This window comes from Muntiacus reevesi, chromosome 4, assembly GCF_963930625.1.
Source record: "Muntiacus reevesi chromosome 4, mMunRee1.1, whole genome shotgun sequence".
Classification (NCBI taxonomy): Eukaryota; Metazoa; Chordata; class Mammalia; order Artiodactyla; family Cervidae; genus Muntiacus; species Muntiacus reevesi.
In genome coordinates, this window is record NC_089252.1 from 171,211,675 (window position 1) to 171,238,066 (window position 26,392).

Consider the following 26,392-nt stretch of genomic DNA (forward strand, 5'->3'; position numbering starts at 1 on the left):
GGGCAGGGCTGCAAAGGCAGCGACCGAACGGCTCAGATTATTGGCGTTTTGCCCGGAGTTGGATCCCCAGAGCACTGAGACGTGGCCGAGGTTAATTAGACTACTAATTGGGTCCGCCCAGCAGCCTTCACCTCACCCTCTGACCCCGGGGCGAGCCCGAGGCGGCTCCCGGGTCGAAGGCCTGAGCGAAGTTGGACCGTCGTCACTTCGCCGCCCGAGCCCCTGGGGCCGCCCCAGGGGCAGGGCCAGGTCCGGGCCGCCCGCCCCGCCTTCTCAGCCGTAGAAGTCGCCGGCAGCCCTGCAGCTGCGGGGACAAATGACCGACAGGCAGCGCCCTCGGCCTTGCACGTCCCTCTCGCGCGTCTCTCTCGGGAGGGTTGAGCTGAGCGGCCAAGGGCAATCGGCGCGCGATTTCTACCTCCCCACCTTCTAAGAGAGGGTCAGCTGGGCTCTTGCGTTCGCCCCCAACACTGGTGCGCCCCGGTGCGTTCCCGGAGCTGGCCTCCCCGCCCCGTATCCCCAGGCGGCTCTGGAACCTGGGCGCAGGCCAGGCCCTGAATATCCGCCTTTTCCTCGTTTACTAGCCTTCCCCCTCCCCCGCCTTCTGGAGGCAGGTGGGCCTTGCCCCCTTTCCTCCCGCAGGTCCTACACAGACGAAGACTGCCTGCAAGGGTAGGGGCTGTGCCTCGGAACTCCTCTCGGCGCTCAGAGAACTGCTATATACGCAGCAGGCGCTCAATACTGGCATCAACGGCAGTAAAAGAGGCTACGGCTCTTATTTTATTTTAGTCTTCAGCTTCTTTCCGCCTCCTTCACTTCTGTCCACCAAATGGTGTACTCTCCCTTTAAGACTAAAATGGTGGCTTGTTACGATCTGGACTCCACTTCCGGTGGGGAGGGGGGCGGGACCCCAGCCCGCTCACGCCGGAAGTGGTTTGCGTTTTCAAGATGGCGACTCCCTATGTAACTGACGAGACCGGCGGTGAGTGCGGGAGTCGCGGAGCCGCTTCTCCCCGGGCTCTCGGGGCAGGGGTTCGGACTTAGAAAGGGGTCTGTGCCCCGCCCATCCCGGGGCCCCTCCTTTGCCCCGCCCTCCGGACCGCCTTCCCCATTCATTCTCTCCTGCGGGCTGTCACCTGCGCCCCCTTCTGGTCTCTTGTTTGGGGGTCTCCGCTTCCGGTCGCCCAAGCCCTGGGGTCCTTCAGCGCTGGCCCTTGATCCAGGACCCTGACGGGCCCTTAGCTCTTCTCCAGCAGTTGGAGCTCCCATATCTCTTTTGGGTTCTCAGCCTTGGGGGCGCCTGCACTCTCAACTCCCTCCAATTCCTGATCCCCCCTCCCCTCCCCCATCTCTCGCTGTACCTGCTTTCTCCCCTGCCGGAGCCCCGTTTAAATCCTGTTTATCGAAGATGTATCTGTTGGAGACCTCCTCATTGCTACATAGTTCTTTTTCCAATCTTCCTCGTCTTAATTGTTGGGTCACTGAGGTCCAGAGGTGTGAGGGGAAGAGGAACCTAATACAACTTTCAGCTGGAGTTCTCTCCTTGATGACACCACCCGTCACCCTTCGGTACCTTCTCTGGTGATGGTGATAAGAGTTGAGGGATCTGAGGTGGTAGAAGGTAAACCAGAAGGTGTCTTGTGGCCTCTGAAGTCCTCTGACAAGTTTATAGAACCCACTGTTTCTTCTGGTCAGAGATGTTCCAACCTGGCTGATTGAGATGCTGAAGTGTCTGCTATGTATGTGAGGTTGATACGTTGAAAACTGGGAATCAAGAGTTTCATTTTTTTCTGTGCCCCGTCCTCATCTCCTCATCTTCATGAAAAATGTGCGCCTCTATTCAATGACAGTCGAATAAGATAGTATATGTGAAAGCGATTTATAAAACGCTGTGCAAGGCAAGGAGTTACTGCTTTTTGTAGTCCTCACTGTGTATTTGTGTTCTATAGAAGTGAGTGTGTGTGTGTACTTTGGTACATGCAGTCTGTTTTAAAATATACCTTTTATGCCTCTTGCTTTTCTTGTTTTCCATGTTACTTCTCAACCCACCTCTAATATGGTATCTAGTGACAACCCAAGTCTCTGCTACTTCTCTGCAACATCACCTTTCAAAGTGGTACAACTTCTCTTGCTCTCTACATAGTAGGTACTTCTTCAATTTGCCTCTTTTGATGTGTGCTTTGAAAATATTACTCATTGTGCAGTACATTTCTACTTATTAACTTTTCTTTAAACTGATTTAATGAAAATTCAGATATGACATCTCACCTTACCCTCCCAAGAGGTGTCTTCTGTCCTCATGGGACTGTGTAGAAGAGAAGGAGTCACACTGCTTTTCTGCTTTCCCTTGCTGTTTCCAGGTCATGATCTCCCACTGTCCCTGTGATTCTGGAAGATGTTGCCATGTAATTGCGGCATTTTCTCTAAAACTTCAGGGCCAATGTCCGCTGCCCACAAGGACGAGACGTATCATATCGTTTAATTCTGTTTCTCAGTGTCTCCACTCAGCATCTGTGGGACACTTAAGGATACACATTTATTATTTATTTGGCTGTATCCACACAGGGGGGTTTTTGTTGTGTCATGTGAAATCTTCCGTTGGGTCACGCAGACTTAGTTCTCCTACCAGGGATTGAACCTGTGTCCTCTGCATTGCAATGCGGGCTTTTAACCCCTAGACCAACATGGAAGTCCCTGCAATACTTTTATAATTCCTCAACGTGAGATGATTGGTTTTCCTTTGAATTTTCAAGCCAGCTACGGCTCAGAACCACTGCAGTCTGGACCTACTACATGTCCTTCCTCACAGACCACCACCGGCGACAGAGCTCCCCATCGCTTGTTTTAGCTTCCTTACCCAGTCACCTTTTTCACTTCCACAAACCCATAGAGTCAGCTTTTTTCGCTCTTTAGTTCCTCTGGTCCTTGACCTCTTTTCCATTTCATTTCATTGAGTCTACCAGCACCTTTATGACTACTGTTTCTTTTTTTTTTTTTTTAGTTTTTGAAAAGTTAACTGACTTTTGGTTGAGCTGGGTCTCTTGCTGCGCATGGCCTTCTCTCGCTGGGAGCAGGGGCTCCTCTTCGGTGCTCGGGCTTCTCTTTGTGGTGGACCACAGGCTCTGCGCACAGGCGCCCCAGCTGGCAGCGCTGGGCTCCGTAGTCGGGGCGCGTGCGCTTGGTTGCTGGCCATCACGTGCGGTTTTCCTGGACCGGGGATCCAACTGCTGTCCCTCGCACTGGCAGATGGACTCTATCCACTGCGCCACCGGGGAAGTCTCCGTTGTGACTACTTGTGATGCTGCCCTGCTGGGCCTCTGTGACCAGTCACTGTCCTCATTGCTTTCTTCATTCATTTTGATCTTCTGTACTAAGCAAGCACTTCTGTTCTCTTGAATCATACCCATCAAATTTTTTCTTGGCTTCTGCTTCTAGGCCACAGCGCATGGCTAGAGAAAAGGCATGGACTGTAGCACATTCGGTATAATATAAAAAGTTAACTTCTGCCAAGGTCATGGATTTTCTCCAATTCTTTTATTAAAAAAATTTTTTTTTAATTTATTTGGCTGCTCCGAGTCTTTAGTTGTGGCATGCAGACTCTTAGTGTCAGCATGTGGGTTCTAGTTTCCTGACCAGGGATCAAACCTGGGCCTTCTTCTGCCTTAGGAACACAGAGTCTTAGCGGCTGAATCACCAGGGAAGTTGCATCCAGTTCTTCTTTCTCCATATGCTTACATCCTAACGTGGCTTTTTCCCCTACCTTTCTCAGCTCTCTGTGACTTTCCCTTCTCCTTGTGGCAAATGGCCTCACTTTCTATCTCATTGAGAAGTTAAGGTCTGTTATTTCTGTTTCCTTCCTGTTCATAGCCTGATTTGAATATCAGGTTCACACATACTATTTCCATTTCCTTACTGCTTACTTGTTCCTTAACTTTTTTTTCTTTTTTGGCCTCATGGCTTTCAGAACCTTAGTTCCCTGACCAGGGATTGAACCCAGGTCACAGCAGTGAAAGTGCCGAATGAATCTCCTAACCACTGGCCTGCCAGGACATACCCTGTTCCTTAAGTCTTTGCAGTGGCTTCTTTCTAGCACCAGCTTCTCTCCTGGGTTGTCAGTTCCCTTTTCTAATTGTTCGGTGAGTAGCTTTTATTCCTGGATATACTGTCACACCTTAAATCCAGTCTGACCAATCATTATCAGCTTTTCCTTTCTTATTTCTGCTAAAGGCACCATTGTTCTAGGCGACCTAAGATGTACTCATTACATCATTTCTCTCTTTCTTTCTCCCTTTTTAAATTTTAAATAGACTATTTTTAGAGCAGGTTTAGATTTATAGAAAAATTGAGAAAATGATACAATTCCTATATACCTTAAACTCAGTTTCCCGTTATTAACATCATACATTAGTATGAGATCATTATTGCAGTTAATGAACCAGTATTCCAACCCACGGATCGAACCCAGGTTTCCTTCATTGCAGGCGGATTCTTCCATCAGCTGAGCCACCAGGGAAGCCCAAGAATACTGGAGTGGGGAGCCTATCCCTTCTCCAGGGGATCTTCCCAACCCAGCAATCAAACTGGGGTCTCCTGCATTGCAGGCAGATTCTTTACCATCTGAGCTACCAGGGAAACATTATAAACTAAGGCCCATACATTACTAAGATTTTCTCAGTTTTTGCCTTTTTTTTAAAATCTGTTCCAGGATCCCTTATTAGATTTAGTTCTCATGTCACCTTCAGCTCTGAGAAATTCTCAGACTTTCCTTGTTTTTGATGACCTTGACAATTTTGAGGCATATTGATCAGGTATTTTTGTAGGATTCCCTCTGTAGGAATTTGATGTTTTTCTCATGATTAGACCGGGATTAAGTGCTTTTTAGGGAAGGACCATAGAAGTAAAGTGACATTTTCATCATATCATATTGAAGTTACATAGTATCACATAGATTCTTTTTACTCTTGATAGTTACTGTGGTCTCCCGCTGAGGTGGTACTTGTAAGATTTCTCTGCTGTGAAATCACTTTTGTCCCTTCTCCTTTCTGTTCTGTACTCTTCAGAAGAAAGTCACTATCCACAGCCCACACCTAAAGAGTTACACTCCCTTCCTTAAGGATGTAATACTTATACACGTTGTTTGGAATTCATCTGCACAGGAGATTTTTCTTTTCTTCACCATATATTTATTCAGTAATTTATTGATGGACAGGAAAGCCTGGCGTGTTGCAGTCCATGGGGTTGCAAAGAGTCAGACACAACTGAGTGACTGAACTGAACTGAATTTATTTGTTATCAATATGGACTTTGGGTTATTTTACTTATTTTACTGTTCAGATGTTCCAGCTTTGAACATTGAGAGCTCTTTTAGTTGGCCCTGTGTCCCTTTGACATACCCTCATCAGTGTAGGTTTTTGTTGTTTTGGGTTTGTTTGTTTGTTTTTTTAGTGCTTCTTTTTTGGCACTAGAAGGTGCTCCAGGCTCATCTTGTATATTTCCTGTCCCAGACCTAAAATCATCTATTTCTTCAAGGAACCCTTGTTCTTTTTAAAGAATGATGTAGGAAACCAAGATCAGAGCACTAGATGTTTTTGTTATTATCAACAAATGTAACTGGGGTGTTATTTTCACATTGTCTTTCAATCCCATCCCCCAATCAAAGTATCATTTTTCTCCTCCTGCTGCCATTACCATTATTCCATCTTCAATATTTGTTAACTATATGGCCTGGGAATTTTAAACCTAGGGAATCCAAGACTTAGTTTTCTTATCAGTGAAATAGGAATAGTAACTCCTACATTATAGGATTATTGTGAGAATTAATTAACATTTAAATGAAATAACGTACATGTCTAGCACATAGAAAAGAAAGAAAGAAAGTGAAGTCGCTCAGTCAAGTCTGACTCTTTGTGACCCTATGGACTGTAGCCTACCAGGCTCTTCTGTCCACGGGATTTTCCAGGCAAGAGTACTGGAGCAGGTTGCCATTTCCTTCTCCGGGGGATCTTCCTGACTCAGGGATCAAACCCGGGTCTCCCACATTGTAAGCAGATGCTTTATACCGTCTGAGCCACCAGGGAATTCCTAAGAAAGCACTTAGGTCCTAAGGAAGCACGCGGACAGACCTGAGGAGCGGTTCTGTAATTGTTAGTTATGTGAAGATCTGGTTTAGAAGAAATTACATGTGCAAAGTGTCAAGCAGAGTACTTGGGTCAATCTAACTGCCTGATAGAATTCTAGTTTTCTTTATCCTGCAGATATTGCCATGACCTCCTAAGTAGTTGTTCTGCCTCTCTCTCTCTCTCTCTCTCTCTCTCTCTCTCCCCCCATTTGACACACGGTTACCAGATTACTGCTCAAGTGCAGTTTAATTATGTAATGTTTGTTCAGTATAATTTGTCAACTGTTAAATTTGCATATACCCTTCTGATCTTTATTTTTCTGTGCACTTTAAGAACATTTTTTAATCATACGGTATTTATGTTTTTATGTGTTACCTTTTCATTTAACCTCATGACAGAAATATTTTTCCTTGCTATTAAAACATGTTTAAAAACATCTTGCTATTAAAACATTTGTAAACATCTTTCAAAATACTGGCAGAGTGTTTTATTGTTTGAGCATGCACCTTCTCTTAACCTTTTTTCTGTTACTGGACTTGCAGATTGTTTATAGAATTTTTCTTACAATAAGTCGATGAATGTTTTTGTCTGCGTTTAGGATTTTTTCTTAGGATAGATTTCTCAGAGATAGACTTACTGGATTAGAGGGTACAAACTTTTATTTATTTTTAATTAATTATAGAATTCATATTGATTATAGAAAACTTGGAAAATATTTTCATAACTAGTGTTAAGTATAAGTCACATGCATGTTTGGCAATTCCAAGATGACTACAATTAATGTTTCCTTTTAGTTTTTCTTTCTATGCACATTTAAAGCATTCTCTGTTTAACATAATTTGGATCATACTGAATGGCTATGCTTTCCAGGATGTAACTCTCAGAACACTTAGTAGTCCTATGAGATGTGCCATAAAATAAAAGGCTAAAATAAAAATAAGGTTCCTGTGGTCAAATAAATTTGGGAAACACTGTAAACCATATTCCCATCAGAATATTCACATGAATAAGAACATAGTGTGTTTAAGTCTTTGTTGATAAGAACAAAAAAAATTTTTTCCCTGTGTTTAACCCATAATTTCTCAAACTTAACAAATTTTGGGAGGTAACCCTTGTTAATATCTTAGAAAAGTAGTGTTATATATAACGATATTTTATGGAAATGCTGCTAAATGTTAGGACTACTTTATTCTCTTGCTTAGATTGCTTTCTAAAGGATTTTACCATTGACAATATGTGAAAATACTGGTTTCAGAACTTCTTTGACTACATTGGAATTCTCATCTTTAAAAATTCTACTGCTAAAAAAAAATTCTACTGCTTTGATAGGTTAAAATAATATTTTATTGTTTTAATTTTTATTTCCTTTGATTACTAGTGAGGTTGAACTTTCTGGTATTCTTTTTCACTTACAACACAATAGTAGTGTAAAAAGCACAGCCTTCAGAACCCACAGCTTGGATTCGAATTCTGCAGTTTCCTGACATTGTAACTTTGGGCAAATTAATATAAATACTGAATGTTTATATTAATGGGCATGAAGCAAACACTCAATAAAGGGTAGCTGCTATTATCTTTTTGGAATTGGCTATCAAATTAACATACAGCCTATTTGCTCTTACATTAAAGATACTCCTCTAGTATGAGCACAAACCACTTTTCAATACAGTATCATCACATACTATTCTTGTGAAAGTCACTCAGTTGTGTCTGACTGTTTGTGACCCCATGGACTATCCATGGAATTCTCCACACCCGAATACTGGAGTGGGTAGCCTTTCCCTTCTCCAGGGGATCTTCCCAACCCAGGGATCGAACCCAGGTCTCCCGCATTGCAGGTGGATTCTTTACCAGCTGAGCCACAAGGAAAGCCCATCACATACTATCTCTCTGCTTAAATCCTCCAGTGAAACTGAGCAGTATAGTCTAAAGCAGGGGAAATAGCAGGTGTGCTGGTAGGTAAGCTGCAGATCAGTAAGCTGAGTTCAGAACTGAGTTCAGATTGCACATGTTAATACATGCTGCCTTTGTGATCTTAATCATATCTTGGATCTCTTGAAGACTTTGTTTCCTCAGCTGTAGATGATGATAATCTACTTAGTGTGTAGAATCAGTGCAGTAGTATATGTACAATTCCTGGTGTATTGTGGCCACTTACTAATGTTCTTTCCTAATTGCTCTCAACATACTGTGAGTTTTACACTGCCATCATTTTTTTTTTTTTTTAAATTATGTTGCTTTTGGGTCTTCCTTGGCTGTCCAATGGCTAAGAGTCCAAGTTCCCAATGGAGGGGCCCTGTGTTTGATCCCTGGTTAGTGAACTGGATCCCACATGCCACAGCTGAGATCCAGCTCTGTCAGATAAATAAAAAATACTTGAAAAAATTGTGTTGCTTTTGAAAGGTTCTCTTATTTATTTACTCACGTTTGTTTATTTGACTGCACTGGGTCTTGGTTGCGGCTTTCAAACGCTTAGGTGTGGCATGTGGGATCTGTTTCCCTGAGCAGGGACCAGACTGTCCTCTGCGCCGGGAGTGCAGAGGATCGGCCCCTGGACCGCCGGAGAAGTTCCTACACTGCCACAGTTTCGCTTGTTGTTCTGAGAATGCCCTTTCTTTCTCTGCCTACACAAATATCAGCCACTGATTTACTGTTGTTACTATTAACTGCTATTACATAGTCTTTGAGGTCAAGTCCCTGAGTTTTTCCTAATTTTGTGTCACCTTCCCCCATCAAATAGGGTGTACTTATTTATTCCCTTGAAGTCTCCTATTAGTATGTATCAGTGTCTCTCAGGGATGCCTAAAACATTCACATGTATCTATATCTATATATTTTTGGCAGAACCATGCAGCATATGGGATCTTAGTTCCCCAACCAGAGATCAGATCCATGACCCCTGCTTGGGAGAGTGGAGTCTTAACCACCAGACCTCCAGGGAAGTCCCAAGACATTTATATTTTTATCTTATTCTTTGTTACCTAACTTGTCCACCCTTCTCCTTAACATAAACTGTAAATTTCTTGAAAGCAGGGGCCAATTTACTGATCTTGATAATTTCCATAGCATTTAGTAGAGGATTTTTCTCATAGGAGGCTTTCAATAACTGTTTACTGCATTTAATTAATTTGTAGTCTGACTTCTGACCACTTTGCTTTTCTGAAGTTGTATTCTTTAACATAATTAGGGATTTCCAAATTGCCAGAATCAATAACCTTTTTCTTCTCAGTTCTGCTTTTCCTTAATCCCTTTGCAGTATTTAATACTGTTAACCACCTGGCCTGACCTCAGACCCTCGGTCTGCATGCAAGAGTCCTGTCCCAGTCTTTCTTTCCTGGGATTACTTCCTGGTGCCGCCGACACCTTTTCTTTCTTGAGGGAAATAATCAGGGCTGTTTTTCTGGAGTCACTCCTCCAAACTAGGTCTTCTCTTTTAATATTCTGTGTTAGGAACCACACCTGAATCTTAAAACTGGTGGCCCCCAGGTCATCCTCAGGCTCAGATCTGTAACCCTGATCTTAACTTTGAAGCAGGCACCAGGGCTTCACCTTTAACGGTCACTTCCATGTCACCCCTTGGAGTTCTTTGAAGCCTGTGTCGTATCTTCACTGTCTTCCTGCCACCCCGAAAACTAGGCCCTTTTCAATTTAAGGAAACAGACTGAGGATTACAAAATAGGAGATGTGAGGAGATAAAGTGTACAGGGTTCTGAGGGAAGCAGTCTCTACCCTCTGTTTTTGGTTCTCAGATGCCTCCTGGGGGCCCTGTTGCAGTCCAGTGGTCAAGACGCTGCACTTCCGCTGCAGGGGGTCTGAGTGTGATCCCTCCTAAGGGAACTAGGTCCACATACCACAACCAAGACCCACGAAGCCAAATTAAATAAATAAAAGTAAATAAATACTTAAAAAAAAAGAAAAGATGCTACCTAAGAATCTTGATAATTCTGCCCATGGTTTTTATTTTTAGGTTTAGGAATCTGTAAATCTCTCGTTCCTTTTTGACTTTACCTTTGAAAGATCCCCTGGAGAAGGGGAAGACTACCCACTCCAGTATTCTGGGCTAAAGAATTCCATGGCTGTGTAGTCCATGGAGTCGCAAAGAGTTGGACACTTCACTTCACTTGGATACCATCAAGGCCAGAGAGTGAAACCAAAGATAACATAAAATAGGTGCTCCGTTGTGATAATGGGCTGTTTGTATCTCCAAGGGTTTCCAGTTAGGGCGGCTGTTCAAGAAGTTTCTGTCTCTTATCTTTTCTCACATTCCATCTCTACTAGTCTTTTTTTTTTTCCCATCTCTACTAGTCTTAAGCCTTCAACTGTAATCTCTATGCAGTTTACTTAAATGTATGTTTCTAGCTGTCTCTCCTTAATTCCATGTAAAAACACTGTCTTTCTAGAGTCAAATTAGTCATTCACAAAACTCTTCACCTTTGGATTTTCTGTATATCAGTAGTTTATATTCTCCTCCAAATTGCCCACATTCAAGAGTGATATTGCAGTTAGTTTGTGTTCTTACCTTTCTTTTTCATTAGAATGAATGCTCCAAGAAGGCAAGACCCTTGCTTGCTTTTTTTATTCATTGTTGTATCCCTAGCTCCTGTTACAGTGCCTGCCACAACAGCAGGTACCCAATAAACATTTAAAATCCACGTGTGAAGAATGTTATTACTGTGTGCCTGTGTACCCACAGATATGTTGTGAAAAATATGAGAAAACGTGAAAAGCACCAGATTAAATCCACTGTAGTGAAATGATTTCCTCTCATTCAAAGGTTGGCAGTCTTCAGATCCTGTCTTACTCTTTATAATAAATTTCTCTTTCATTTTCTTTTCAACATCCATACAGACCATTGAAATCAAGTCTTCTCACATTGCAACTGTTGTTTTTTTCCCCCTCTGCCTTTAGTTTATGTTACACATTTTCAGGGTAATCTTCTTAAAGCACTGCTTTGAGCAGATCATCTCCACTCCCGTAATGGCCTGCATTGTTCTCTCACATTAGGAAGCTGGAGTTCAAGCTCAAGAGGAGGTGGATATCTTTCATATTCTGACTGACTGACTTCTAGTCTCTTCCCATTACATGTGTTTTTTGCCCAAAATATGCTGGATTCTTACTGTTCCCTAATATGATATTTAGATTTATTTATTCATTTGAATTGATTTAAATTTGAACTGATTACAGTCTTCCATGGTTCAGGCCCTGTGCTTCAAAGATCAAAGTCAAAGTTTCTGCTCTCAAGCAAGCAAACAATCATGTTAAACATTAGATCCTGATAAAAGGCCAAAACAGGTGCTGTGGGTGCACAAAGGGCAACTTCTAAATGGGTTTGGGATGGAAAGGTCAGGAAAGACTTCACTGAGGAGTTTATACTTGAACTTGACCTTTAAAGACCAGTTCAGTTCAGTGCTCAGTCCTGTCAGACTCTTCGCGACCCCATGAACCGCAACACACCAAGGCCTCCCTGTCCATCACCAACTCCCGGAGTTTACCCAAACCCATGCCCATCGAGTTGGTGATACCATCCAGCCATCTCATCCTCTGTTGTCCCCTTCTCCTGCCCCCAATCCCTCCCAGCATCAGGGTCTTTTCCAATGAGTCAACTCTTCGCATGAGGCGGCCAAAGTATTGGAGTTTCAGCTTCAGCATCAGTCCTTCCAATGAACACCCAGGACTAATCTCCTTTACGATGGACTGGTTGAATCTCCTTGCAGTCCAAGGGACTCTCAAGAGTCTTCTCCAACACCACAGTTCAAAAGCATCAGTTTTTTGGCACTCAGCTTTCTTTATAGTCCAACTCTTACATCCATACATGACCACTGTAAAAACCATAGCTTTGACTAGATGGACCTTTGTTGACAAAGTGATGTCTCTGCTTTTTAATACTCTGTCTAGGTTGGTCATAACTTTCCTTCCAAGGAGTAAGCATCTCCTAATTTCATGGCTGCAGTCACCATCTGCAGTGATTTTGGAGCCCAGAAAAATTTAAAGACCAGTAGTCATTAAGAATAAAGAAAAGTCTGTTCCAAGCCAAAGGAAGAGCATAGAGAATAAAGGCACGGGGGAGATTTGTGGCTATTTCAGTGGCCAGAGCAGGGAGTGGCTTAGAGGCTGGAGACTGGCTCGACCAGGATCAAGGCTTTTGTGTGTGGTCTCATGTCCATCCAAATACCCTGAGGGAAACAGGAATCCAGGGAGAAACTTAGGTAGGTGGACGACTAGAATAACTTGTCCCTTTGTTTATGTTGTCCTATAAGCCTGAAATACCTCCCTTTCTTCTCTTTCCTCATAACCACACCCCTACCCCTACCTGTCTAAATCCTGCTTGTCTTCCCAAGATCACAGAGTTGCTTTGTCCTACATAAAATCTTTGTAAGTCACCTGTCAAAAATAATTTCACCCTCCTTTGTGTACTCATTCTTTAAGCCATTTAGATCTGAAACCCAAAATGAGATTTTTAAAAACCCACAATATAACAACATTAATGGGAATTTTTCAAAGGAAAAGTTATTCATGATCCAGTCACCAAACATAGCTTTTCATATTGCACATTCTTTTTGTAATTTATGCATCTAACATTTAATATTAGAAATCACAGTATATATATGTTTTACATTCCATTACATCATATTAATGATTAAAATTACCATTTTTTACTGGCTGTATTGTAAACCATTCGTACATAACTGGATGTGGTTTGTTTTTAACTTTTTGCTATTTATAAACACTGCCATGACTTCATGATTGCTGTCTTTTTCCTTTGTTTTCTCCAGTTGGAACTGTTTCCTCATGCTAAATTTCCAGGACTGGGATTATGAAGCAGAGTGTGTCTTTGACTTTAGAGCTCTTTGCCCCTCCCCCGTCAGTGAATTGCCGAGTGCTGGTGTGTCTTTGATAATACATCTGGCATCGTTCTCTTCCTTTCCTTTTTCAGCCAGTTCTTCTCATGCCAGGATTACTGCGGTCTTTTTTTCCTAACTGATTTCCCCAGTTTCCAATGTTTTCCCTTAACAATTCATCTTTTCATCATGCCAGATTAATTGCCCTAAAACTCTGCATTGGATAAAAGATTCTTTCATTTGACAGCTATTTAGTGAATGCATGCCATGTGCCAGATATTAAACTCCTTAACTAGCACTTTGAAGTCTGAACATTCTCTCATTTACTTTACATCAGGCCTGATTCAGCCAGGCTGGTCTAGTCACCATCTCCTGCCCAGGCCCTGTACACTGCCATGTTGGAAATTTGGTTTAGAATAGAATTCTGTTTAGAATCCATTCTCATTCCATTTTCATTTGCTTTAGTTTGGTTCTTTCTCCAAAGCCCAGCTCTAATCTCTATCCTCTCTCTGTGGACCCTCTGTTTTCTCATTATGGAGTTTTTATTTTTGTCTCTGAACTATTGGAGCTACGCAAGCAATGTGCTCAGTGTCCCTCTTTTATTCACCGATAAACTCCAAATCCCTTGACCTTGTTTTTAAGACTTTCTGAGATATGGCCCTATTTTTAATTTTCAATGTAGTTTTGTATTCCCCAGCAGGAACTGTCTAGTTCTCCTGTATGCCTCTGTTTTCTGTTCTTTGCATCCCCACAGTCCAAGCCTTTCTTGGCTCATGTTTGTTCTTTCTCCATCCCCCCTACCTGTGAAGTCTTACCCATTTTTCTTTCACATTTTTTGGTTTTAGTTTATTAATGATATTTGCATTATGAACACAGATAACGTGTAATCCATGTGGGAGGCTCTAGACTTGACTTTTTATTTTTTTAATCATTTTTACTTTCTTGCTTCCCCTTTTTAAAACAGAAGTTATAGTTAAAAAAAAAACCACGTGTAACACAAGATATAAATACGTGCTTTTAAAACTTAGGTTGTTAAAGGTTAATGGTTTCTACCACCTCTTGTCCCCGGTTATCCCTCCTGCGGTCACCGGCATTGAAGTCTTGGCAGCCTTGGCGTGTGTCCTGCACACCTCCCCCTGTCCCTATGCACAGACCCTCCGGGCCTCTGAGTGCCTGTCCTTGCCCCAGCAGGAGTGGGAGCCTCCTCTACACCAGCACTTCTCAAAATGTTGTCCAGCAGCCTTGGAGATTCCCTAAGACCCTTCCCACTGGTCTACAAGCACAGCTATTTTGATAATATACTAAGATGCTATTTGCCTCTTTGACTGGGTTGGGGGCACAGAAGGCATGGTGGGCAAAGCTGTGACCCCTAGCACTGATCAAGGTGGCGGGACCAACACTGCGCTGGTCACTGTGTCCTTCACCGCCACATGCTCGTAATAGATAACGCCAGTTTCACTTAAGAATGTCCTTCTGATGCAATAAAAATTGTTAATTTTGGGCTTGCCTGGCGGTGCAGTGGTCAAAGCTCCACGCTCCCACTGTAGCGGGCACGGGTTTGCTCACTGGTCAGGAAACTAAGGTCCCGCATGCCCAGAGGCATGGCCAGAAGTCTTTTTTTATTTCAAAAGTTTAAAATTATTAATTTGATTAAACCCTGGCTGGCCCTTAAGTGCACATCTTTTTGTTTATTATTTTTCCAGCATGACTGAGGTATGACATAAAACATTATGTACAGTGTTACAGGTGTGCAGTGCCGTGATTTGATTCACTACATACGTTGTGAAAGGTTTGCCACAATAAGGTCAGCTAACAGTGGGACACGTCATTACCATTACCTCTCGTAATTACCATTTCACTGATTTATGGCGAGAGCATGGAAACTCTTCACAGCCACTTTCCAGTATGTAACTCAGTTTCGCTGTCTGTAGTCACCATGCTGTACCTGATAGCCCCAGAACTTATTCACCCGTAACTGAAAATTACCCCTCTCGTTGCTGTTCTCTGAGCTGAACGGGGAGGAGACTCGAAGCCCTGCTGCCCACTGAAGGGACATGATGTCTCAGGGAACAGCACTGGCGCATCGGTCCGGCTTGCGAGCTAAACCAGCCGCCTTTTCATGGAACTCTGTTCTGCTTGAAAGAAAGACTGACAGACTATAGTTCAGACCTGAGCATCTGATCGGCATTTTCCTGTAAATGAAAGAAGTGAGCCTGTCGTTTCATGGAAATCAACTGACAGTGCTTATTGCCAGTGATAAAATTCAAGCCATCAAGTGGAAATTAGAATTTTGGAAAACTTGTATCTGCCACTGTGAGCAAAACAGCTTCACAGTAAAGAGTTTTCTGATAACATTAATGGCTATGATTTAAAAAAAAAGTCATCATGAAATGTATAGTATTACAAAATAAGAGTGTATGGGAGATTCTGAAACAAAAAAGTTTGAGGATCTCTACATATTAGCCTGCAGCTTGCATTTTCACTTAGTATATCATAGATACCATTCAAGGTCAGTTCATTTGTATCTAACTTTTTTTTTTTAATAGCATGGTGTTATATCCTGCAATGACCTACATCTATTTGGCCACTCATCTGTTGATGGCCATTCAAGTTGCTTTCAGCTTTTTGCTAATTTAAATAATATAGCAAGATTATTATAATGTGAGCATCCTTTGCATATAGCCTTGTGTGCTGGTCCTTTTATATCTACAGTATGGATTCCTGAAAGTTGACCAATGTTTTTAACCATCCACCATAGTAAAACTTCTTTTCTATAACATCTCTGGTTATTTCTCCCTCTTAGGATTCTTGTTTTTGCCTCTTGTGGCTTCTTATTCATGTACTGTCTTTTGATGTCCTCCTGTTGCTTGTGTTTTTTTAAACTTCCTCTGTGTCTGCCCTGTCTTGCCAACTAGATTATAAAGATAGAAACTCCCTGAGGGCAGGAATGGTGTGTTATACAGGGTATAGGCACTCAGTAAATAGAGAGTAAAGGTTGATATGAGAAAAGAAGGCCTTAATGGGTGCATTAGGGGGAAGGGACTGGGGAAAACTGTGCACTCATGCATTCTTTCATCTTGGGAGCTATTTGAAAATTAAGAGTAACTGTCCAACTTAATTCTCCCATTTCAGGCAAGTACATCGCTTCAACACAGCGACCTGACGGGACCTGGCGAAAGCAGCGGAGGGTGAAAGAAGGCTATGTGCCCCAGGAGGAGGTCCCAGTGTGAGTGGCTAGGCATGAGGCAGGGGTATTTAATGGGCCCCATACAGCAAGAGAGAACATGTGAATTTCCTGGCCCCAAGATCCTAAGAAGTGGAAGGAGGGGGCTGGGATTCAGGGGTGAGTGAGGGATGAGTAACCAAGTGACTGACTAGTCCAGTTTCTAGGGCCTCTGATCAGCAGAATCTGTAAATAGCATTCAGAGACCCAGAGCTTTAGGACCTACATGTGTGTTAGTCACTTGGTCTGACTCTTTGTGACCCCATGGACTGTAGCCCGCCAGGCTCCTCTGTCCATAGGATTTCCCAGGCAAGAAGACTGGAGTGGATTGCCATTCCCTTCTCCAAGGGATCATCCTGAGTCTCCTGCATTGCAGGAGCCCCCAAAACCTAGGGACCCTCCAATCTGCAGAGCTGAGGAAAGTCGGGGAGGGCCTGGAGGGAGAGGAAGGCAGCAGGAAAATGAAAAGGTGATGCAAATTGTGAGGTTGGGGAAGGCCCCGAAAAGCCAGTGATTCTTTGACTCTGTTCCCCGCAGGTATGAGAACAAGTACGTGAAGTTTTTCAAGAGTAAACCAGAATTGCCCCCCGGCCTGAGCCCAGAGGCCACTGCCCAAGTCACCGCATCCAGGCCTGAGGGCGGTGAGCCCGCCCTCTCCAAGGCCGCCAAACGCAACCTGAAGCGGAAGGAGAAGAGGCGGCAGCAGCAAGAGAAAGGGGAGGCGGAGGCCTTGAGCCGGACTCTCGAGAAGGTGTCCCTGGGAGAGACAGCCCAGGTCCCCAGTGCCCCACAGGCCTCCCGGGCAGCGCCCACGGCCGCCGCAGACCCGCCCGACTCAGCTGCCACCACTGAGAAGGCCAAGAAGATAAAGAACCTAAAGAAGAAGCTTCGGCAGGTAGAAGAGCTGCAGCAGCGGATCCAGGCTGGAGAGATCAGCCAGCCCAGCAAAGAGCAGCTGGAGAAGCTAGCGAGGAGGAGGGCGTTGGAGGAGGAGCTCGAGGACTTGGAGCTGGGCCTGTGAGGCCCTCGGGGTTAGGGGATGGACCGCAGAATAAACCATGGGGCTCTCTGGGGTCCTGGGGAGCGTGGGCAGCAGCAGCCGGCAGGGGTGTCCCCGGACTGGCTCACTTCCACTTCTCATGGCCCGACTCCGTCCTCCAGAGCCTAGCCTCTCCCTCATTCCTTCCCTTTTGTCCCTAACTCCTGTTTTTTTGGACTTCTCTCTCTCTCTCCCCTATCCCCAGTGTTCACGATCTCAGTGACTATCCCAGGTACCTTTGCTGCTGATTTGGGTGTCTTGTTTAAAAGAAAATTGGGTGGGTGGGAGTCTGTTGGAGAACTGAGGTTGAGGACTGGGGGAGCACGCCCAAGTCTTGGAGTCTTGGTTCCTGTTCACAGTGTTTATGGGTTATCTCCCCTTCCATCCCTCACCCCTTTTTTTTTTTTCCTTTTTTTAAAAAGAGCAGAATAAACTCAAGTAGCCAACATCTCTTGCTTTGTCTCTTTTCTTTTCAGCTTCGAGGAGTTGTTTTATCCTCTGCATTTGGGCACAGGAAGCTAAGTGTTCAGAGCGGTGTTCTCTTTTGCTTTGTAAAAATTACATGTATCACCAAACAGGCCTCCCGGGCAGCGCCCACGGCCGCCTCAGACCAGCCCGACTCGGCCGCCACCACGGAGCGGTGGCAAAATTTCATGTATCACCGAATTAGCAACACTGACTTAGGTACATGCTTGTCAGACTTCAGTGGACAGAAATTAGTGTTATAATAAAATGGAACTTAGAACAAATTTATTTGATATTAATTTGCATATATTACCATCATTGTGCTGCCTAGCAGTGGGGCCCCAGTATCTCCCTTACTGTTTATTTCTGAAAATCGTCAATCAGGGATTGAGCCTGGGCTGCGGCAGTGAAAGCAGCAAGTCCTAACTGCTGGAACACCAGGGAAGTCCCAGGACAGCTCTTTTGAAATTTTACCTTGTTAGATGCCACCCCAAGATGGCATTGTGGGGCAAATAAGAAGAGGAATTTACAGCCGAAATTAAGCTGTCACTTAATTTTCACATATCCTCTGATTTCCATACATTCACTTAGCCCAATCTTTCTAGCCAACTACCAGAATAGAAGGGAAGTCAGCCTTAATGAACTATCTGAAGAGTTCAAAAGTTCTTAGCTTAACTGTTAAGGTCCCACTCAATCCGGCCTTATTTCTTGCCATTCCTTAACCCCGGTCAAACGGCTTCAATTCGCTGAACTGCTTTCAGTCCATCGGATGAGCCGTATTCTCTCTGAGCGTAGTCCTTTGTCCCTGGTAGCTCCTCTGCCAAGAATACTCTCGCTGATCCCTTCTCTTTAATCAATTCTTTCTTAACCTCTGGATCTCTGCCTAAATGTTATCTTGCCTGGCAAGACTTCCGTTACCCTCAAATATTAATTTAGGGATCTTTTTTTTTTTTTTTGCATCCAGGATCTTAGTTCCCTGACCAGGAACCAAGCCCATACCCCATGCAGTGGAAACCCAGAGTCTTAATCACCGGACCACCAGGGAAGCCCTCTAGGTGTCTTAATTCCCTTCCTTAACACTCCACCCTTAGCGTTTATAATGCCATTTATTACATTGTGCTGTCACACTTATTTTCTTGTTAGCTGTCCTCCTCCTCATTAGATCATGCGCTCCTGGAGCATTAGGCTTGTGTTTATTATCATTGCATCCCAATGCCTAATGTAGTGAATTCTCAAATATTTGGCTGAACGAATGAAGCCACAAGCCTTGTGGAGAAACAGAAGATGAGGGAAAATTTGTGCCTTGCACATCTGAGAGGTTAATGAGAACTTGACTGGCCACCTCAGTGTGAGACCAAAGCCCAAGTCCCCTTGTAAAGTGAAAGTGAAGTCGCTCAGTCGTGTCCGACCCTTTGCGACCCTGTGGACTGTAGGCCACCAGGCTCCTCCATCTGTGGGATTTCCCAGGCAACAATACTGGAGTGGGTTGCCATTTCTTTCTCCAGCGGATCTTTCCGACCCAGGGATCAAACCCGGGTCTCCCGCATTGCAAGCAGACACTTTAACCTCTGAGCCAAGGCCCCCACAATTATGAAGATTTTAAATAAGATTTAATTAACTTATAAGTAGGTGTTTGATGATTTGTAAATTCATAGGTTATAGAGGAATCTATACTTTAAGAATTTTATTTTGGCCATGCCACGTGGCTTGTGAAATCTCAGTTGCCTGAGCAGGGGTTGAACCCAGGCCGTGACAGTGAGGGCCTGGACTCCTAACCACTCGGCAACCCGGAAAGTCCCTATGTTCTCAAAACTATTATAGGGAGAGGCTATTTGCTTTGCAACAGGATTTCTCACAGTAAACCTTTAAATATCCTGGATCTTTGGTTTGGTTAAAGTTTATTTTGATTATTTGTTGGATCTTAATCATTGGGCTAGTTTAGAGAGAGGCAGTTATGAGCACAGTGTATTAACGTTGGTGCAAATGTAATTGTGGTTTTTGCATTGTTGAACTTTACTGTTTGATATTGGAATACATTCTTAAATAAATGTGGTTATGTTATAATCATGCTAATGTGCATTTCTCACTTTATGTTTTTTTTGCTAATGACTTATTACTTGTTTATTTTATATATATTTTAGACTATAGAAATGATATTAGACAAAAAGCAAATTCGAGCAATTTTCTAGTTCAAAATGGGTTATAAAGAAGCAAGATAACTCACAACACCAACAACACGTTTGACCCAGGAACTGCTAACGAACGTATAGCGCAGTGGTGGTTCAACAAGTTTTGCAAAGGAGACGAGAGCCTCAAAGATGAGGAGTGCAGTGGCTGGCCATCAGAAGTTGACAACGACCAAATGAAAGGATCATCGAAGGTGATCTTCTTACAACTACATGAGAAGTTGCCAAAGAATGCAACGTGGACCATTCTGAGGTCATCTGGCATTTGAAGCAAGTTGGAGAGCAAGTCGGAAAAGCTCGATAAGTGGGTGCCCCATGAGTGACCACAAGTAAGTGTTGTCTTCTCTTATTCTACATAACAGCAGCTAAGCATTTCGCAGTTGGATTATGACATGCAGCAAAAAGAGGATTTTATACAACAACCGGGGACAACTAGCTCGGTGGTTGGATTGAGAAGAAGCTCCAGAGCACTTCTCAAAGCTCAACTTGCACCAAAAAAAGGTCATGGTCACTCTTTGGTGGTCTGCGGCTGGTCTGATCCACTACAGCTTTCTGAATCCTGGTGAAACCATTATACCTGAGAAGCATGCTTAGCAAATTGGTGAAATGCACTGGTAACTACGAGTCTACAGCTGGCACCAGTCAACAGAAAAGGCCCAGTTCTTCTCCAAAACAATGCCCGACTGCACGTCACACAACCAGTGCTTCAAAATTTGAACAAATTGGGTTATGAAGATTCACCTCATCCATTATATTCATCTGACCTCTCACCAACCAACTACCATTTCTTCACGCATCTCCATAATTTTTTGCAGGGAAATTGTTTCCACAACCAGCAACATGCAGAAAATGCTTTTCAAGAGTTCATCGAATCTCAAAGCGTAGATTTTGACAGTACAGGAATAAAAAACTTATTTTTCATTGACAAAAATGTGTTGATTGTAATGATTCCTATTTTGATTAATAAAGATGTGTTTGAGCCTAGCTATAATGATTTAAAACTCATGGCCTGAAACTGCAACTACTTTTGCACCAGTCATGTAAATCACTAAGTACTAGTCAAATCTAATGTGCAGTGGTAGAGGTATCAGTAACGAGTTGAGGGAGAGCTAAGAAAGAAGCTATTCTGACTGTGGAGGATGGGGAGGCTAAATGGTGGAGTTAGATCTTAAAGAAGATCATGACTAGCATCTCAAGAAAGGTAGGGGAGAGCAAGTAAGTACAAACGCTTGGCAGCATGAAAAGTATGTGGTAAATTTGCTTTCAGCTTTGCCAGAGCACATTTCCTTATATAAAATCAGTGTTAATCACTTGATATAGGATGAAAATTTGTACATAAGTTTGTGTTTTTCTAAATTTGTACATAAGTAAGTGGGTTATGAAATCAATTTAGAAACTTGTGGCCAGTATTTTTTCTTAAATAGAACATAATAGAAAAGAGCAGAGACTGACGCCTAACAAGAGTAAATATATCTCATGATAATTTTGTTTCATCTGAGCATTGGGTTAGAATGTAAGATACTTTCCTTACATTGGTTTGCAAGGAAATAAATTTTAAAATCACTAATAAAATTAATGCTGAGGGGCTCAGGCATCACACACTTTCCTTCTGGTTTTTCGTGTGAAAGAGCAAGGGCTCTAGGCGCTTGGGCTTCCGTGACCGAGGCGCTTGGACGCATTAGTTGCAGCTCCTGGCTCAGGGCACACGCTCAAGGGCTTAGCTGCTCTGAGGCATGTAGGACCTTCCCACACCAGGGATCAAACCTATGTCCCCTGCATTAGCAGGCGGATTCTTTACCACTGGGCCACCCGGGAAGCCTCCTGGCTTTCTTTTTAATGCTGAAACTATATTACTATTTGTTTAGCACTTTTTTCCCTCCTTGCAGATGAATCCTCTGTCCTAATATGTGAATAACAAAGATTCTCTTCTCGGGATCCAGAAGTGAATTATTTTAGGGTTGGTCTTGTATCCTCACAGGCTCAGAATCCATGTCTTAGTTTCTTACTGTCCACTAGGTGGTATTGTGGGGAGCCAGTGTTTGCAAGTTATCATGTCCCTAGACTCCAGCTTGTTTTGAAGTTAACAGATACCTTTACTCAGCTAGAAAGTCTTTTCTCTTTGGGCTCCATGCACTCCAGGATGGGGGTATATAGATCTCCCTTCCCTCCCCAACTCTCACTTCGTGCTACAAATTGAGGAAGATAGAGAAGCTGGGATGGGGAGGATAGATTTTTTCGATCAGTAATGCCCTCTCTCAGGAGAAGGCAATGGGAACCTACTCCAGTATCCTTGCCTGGAGAATCCCATGGATGGAGGAGCCTGGTGGGCTGCCATCTATGGGGTTGCACAGAGTCGGACACGACTGAAGCGACTTAGTAGCAGCAGCAATGCCTTCTCTCAAAAGAAACAGTAAAGCTTTTCAGTCTCCCCTGGAGTTGAAAGAAGATGCTGAACTGCAGTGGAAGGGATGGAGATTATACCCCCAAACAGATAATTGGCTGGGTGGGGGGTATTAATAAAAGAATTGACTGAGAGGTGGGGAGAGAGATGTTGCTTCCTTGGGAAAGCAGCAAGACATGGTATTTGGTTACACTCAGCAGACATTTTCGAAAAGACTTCTGTAGGAGAGGAGAATCCAAAGCTGGATAAGTTTTGGTACCTCCTTTCTAGAACCTCAAGAAAAACAGGCAGACACTCAACAATAACAAAGTTCGAACTATACTATGTTAGGGTCACACACAGATTGCTGTGGAAGCCAAGAAGGTATTCCTAAGTCAACTGTACGGGTGAAGACAGGACGGTGGTAATTAGGGAAGGTTCCTCAGAGAAGATACTTAGGCTAAGTCTGGAAGGATGAATAGGAGCCCTCCAACATTCTAGAAATCCACAAAGTTCTGCTGTACTGGTGACTTAATTTACTCCTGTGATTTCAATAATTACCTCTGTGTTAATAATTCCTACTCTTTCTCTAACCAAACCATCTATAAGATAGGCCTGTCCAGTATCTCCAAACACTGAAAGTAGCCTGAGGCTATTGGTTTTTACAACAGTCATATAATTTTTATCCTTATCTAGGTATCTTAGTCACTACTTGTCTGAGCTACTGCAAAAACACACTAACTAATCTCCAACTTAGATCTCTCTACCACCCACTTCCCCAATCAGTTCCACACACTTTGTTCTTCAAAAAGATTTACTTCCCCTAAGCCTAACACTGATGGTATCATTTCATCAGACAACAATCTTTGGTCATTTCCCGTTTATCTACCTAATGGAGACCAAGCTCCTTCATCAAATAATCAAAACAGTGGCTATGGTCCGAATGTTCATATCACCCCAAATTCATATGTTGAAATCCTAACCCCCAAAGGGTATTAGGAGGTGAGACCTTTGGGAGGTGATTAGGTTATGAGGGTGGAGTTCTCATGAATGGGGCTAGTTCAGTTCAGTTCAGTAGCTCAGTTGTGTCCAACTCTTTGCGACCGCATGGACTGCAGCACACCAGGCCTCCCTGTCCATCACCAACTCCTAGAGTTTACTCAAACTCATGTACATTGAGTCAGTGATGCCATCCAGCCATCTCATCCTCTGTCGTCCCCTTCTCCTCCTGCCCTCAATCTTTCCCAACATCAGAGTCTGTTCAAATGAGTCAGCTCTTCCCATGAGGTGGCCAAAGTATTGGGGTTTCAGCTTCAGCATCAGCCTTTCCAATGAATATTCAGGACTGATTTCCTTTAGGATGGACTGGTTGGATCTCTTTGCAGTCCAAGGGACTCTCAAGAGTCTTCTCCAACACCACAGTTCAAAAGCATCGATTTTTCAGCACTCAGCTTTCTTTATAGTCCAACTCTTACATCTATACATGACTACTGGAAAAACCATAGCCTTGACTAGACGGACCTTTGTTAGCAAAGTAATGTCTCTGCTTTTTAATATGCTATCTAGGTTGGTCATAACTTTTCTTCCAAGGAGCAAGCATCTTTTAATTTCATGGCTACAGTTACCATCTGCAGTGATTATGGAGCCCCCCAAAATAAAGTCTGTCACTGTTTCCACTGTTTCTCCATCTATTTGCCATGAAGTGATGGAACCATATGCCATGATCTTAGTTTTCTGAATGTTAAGTTTTTAGCCAAATTTTTTACTCTCCTCTTTCACTTTCATTAAGAGGCTCTTTAGTCCTTCTTCACTTTCTGCCATAAAGGTGGTGTCATCTGCATATCTGAGGTTATTGGTATTTCTCCCGGCAATCTTGATTCCAGCTTGTGCTTCTTCCAGCCCAGCGTTTCTCATGATGTACTCTGCATATAAGTTAAATAAACAAGGTGACAATATACAGCCTTGACACACGTCTTTCCCAATTTGGAACCAGTCTGTTGTTCCATGTCCAGTTCTAACTGTTGCTTCCTGACCTGCATACAGATTTCTCAAGAGGCAGGTCAGGTGGTCTGGTATTACCATCTCTTTAAGAATTTTCCACAGTTTGTTGTGATTCACACAGTCAAAGGCTTTGGCATAGTCAATAAAGCAGAAGTAGATGTTTTTCTGGAACTGTCTTGCTTTTTTGATGATCCAGTGGATGTTGGCAATTTGATCTCTGGTTCTTCTGCCTTTTCTAAAACCAGTTTGAATATCTGGAAGTTCATGGTTCATGTACTGTTGAAGCCTCACTTGCAGAATTTTGAGCATTACTTTACTAGCGTGTGAGACGGGTGTAACTGTGCGGTAGTTTGAGCATTCTCTGGCATTGCCTTTCTTTGGGATTGGAATGAAAACTGACCTTTTCCAGTCCTGTGGCCACTGCTGAGATTTCCAGATTTGCTGGCATATTGAGTACAGCACTTTCACAGCATCATCTTTTAGGGTTTGAAATAGCTCAACTGGAATTCCATCACATCCACTAACTTTTTTTAAGGCCTATTTTTTTTCCTAAAGCAAAAAGGACACTGAAAGATGAAGTTCCCAGGTTGGTAGATGCTCAATGTGCTACCGGAGATCAGTGGAGAAATAACTCCAGAAAGAATGAAGAGATGGAGCCAAAGCAAAAACAACACCCAGTTGTGGATGTGACTGTGATAGAAGTAAAGTCTGATGCTGTAAAGAGCAATATCGCATAGGAACCTGGAACGTTAGGTCCATGAATCAAGGCAAATTGGACGTGGTCAAACAGGAGATGGCAAGAGTGAACGCCGACATTTTAGGAATCAGTGAACTAAAATGCACTGGAATGGGTGAATTTAACTCAGATGACCATTATATCTACTACTATGGGCAGGAATCCCTTAGAAGAAATGGAGTAGCCGTCATAGTCAACAAAAGAGTCTGAAATGCAGTACTTGGATGCAATTTCAAAAACAACAGAATGGTCTCTGTTCATTTCCAAGGCAAACCATTCAATAACACAGTAATCCAAGTCTGTGCCCCGACCAGTAATGCTGAGGAAGCTGAAGTTGAACTGTTTTATGAAGACCTATAAGACCTTCTAGAAGTAACACCCAAAAAAGATGTCCTTTTCATTCTAGGGGACTGGAATGCAAAGGTAGGAAGTCAGGAAACACCTGGAGTAACAGGCAGACTTGGCCTTGGAGGAGGGAATGAAGCAGGGCAAAGGCTAATAGAGTTTTGCCAAGAGAACTCACTGGTCATAGCAAACACCCTCTTCCAACAAACACAAGAGAAGACTCCACACATGGGCATCATCAGATGGTCAACACCGAAATCAGATTGATTATATTCTTTGCAGCCAAAGATGGAGAAGCTCTTACACCCAGTAAAAACAAGATAGGGAGCTGACTGTGGCTCAGATCATGAATTCCTTATTTTCAAATTCAGACTGAAATTGAAGAAAGTGGGGAAAACCACTAGACCATTCCGGTACGACCTAAATCAAATCCCTTACAGTGGAAGTGAGAAATCGATTCAAGGGATTAGATCTGATAGACAGAGTGCCTGAAGAATTATGTAGAAATATAGGAGGTTCATGAGATTGTATAGGAGGCAGGGATCAAGGCCATCCCCAAAAATAGAAATGTAAAAAAGCAAAATAGCTGTCTGAAGAGGTCTTACAAATAGCTGTGAAAAGAAGAGAAGTGAAAAGCAAAGGAGAAAAGGAAAGAAAGGTATACCCATTTGAATGCAGAGTTGCAAAGAATAGCAAGGAGAGATAAGAAAGCCTTCCTCAGTGATCAGTGCAAAGAAATAGAGGAAAACGATAGAATGGGAAAGACTAGAGATCTCTTCAAGAAAATTAGAGATACCAAGGGGGCATATCATGCAAAGATGGGCACAATAAAGGACAGAAATGGTATGAACCTAACAGAAGCAGAAGATATTAAGAAGAGGTGGCAAGGCTACACAGAAGAACTATACGAAAAAAGATCTTCATGACCCAGACAATCACGAACGGGACTAACGTTCTTATATAAGAGACTCCACAAAACTCCCAAGCCCTTTTCACTATGTGAGGAAACAAGAAATCTGAGACTTGGGAAAGGAAACTTACTTGATCATGCTGGCTTCC

General features: G+C 43.2%; 1 protein-coding gene across 1 annotated transcript; it reads left to right on the forward strand.

Annotated features, from left to right (window-relative positions):
- The first annotated feature begins 914 nt into the window (after window positions 1–914).
- Window positions 915–17,661, forward strand: PYM1 (PYM homolog 1, exon junction complex associated factor). The gene is made up of 3 exons (XM_065932209.1): window positions 915–982; window positions 16,091–16,184; window positions 16,719–17,661. Exons 1-3 carry the CDS (start codon window positions 949–951, stop codon window positions 17,200–17,202), a joined length of 612 nt encoding a protein of 203 aa, XP_065788281.1. The 5' UTR covers window positions 915–948; the 3' UTR covers window positions 17,203–17,661.
- Window positions 17,662–26,392: the final 8,731 nt, after the last annotated feature.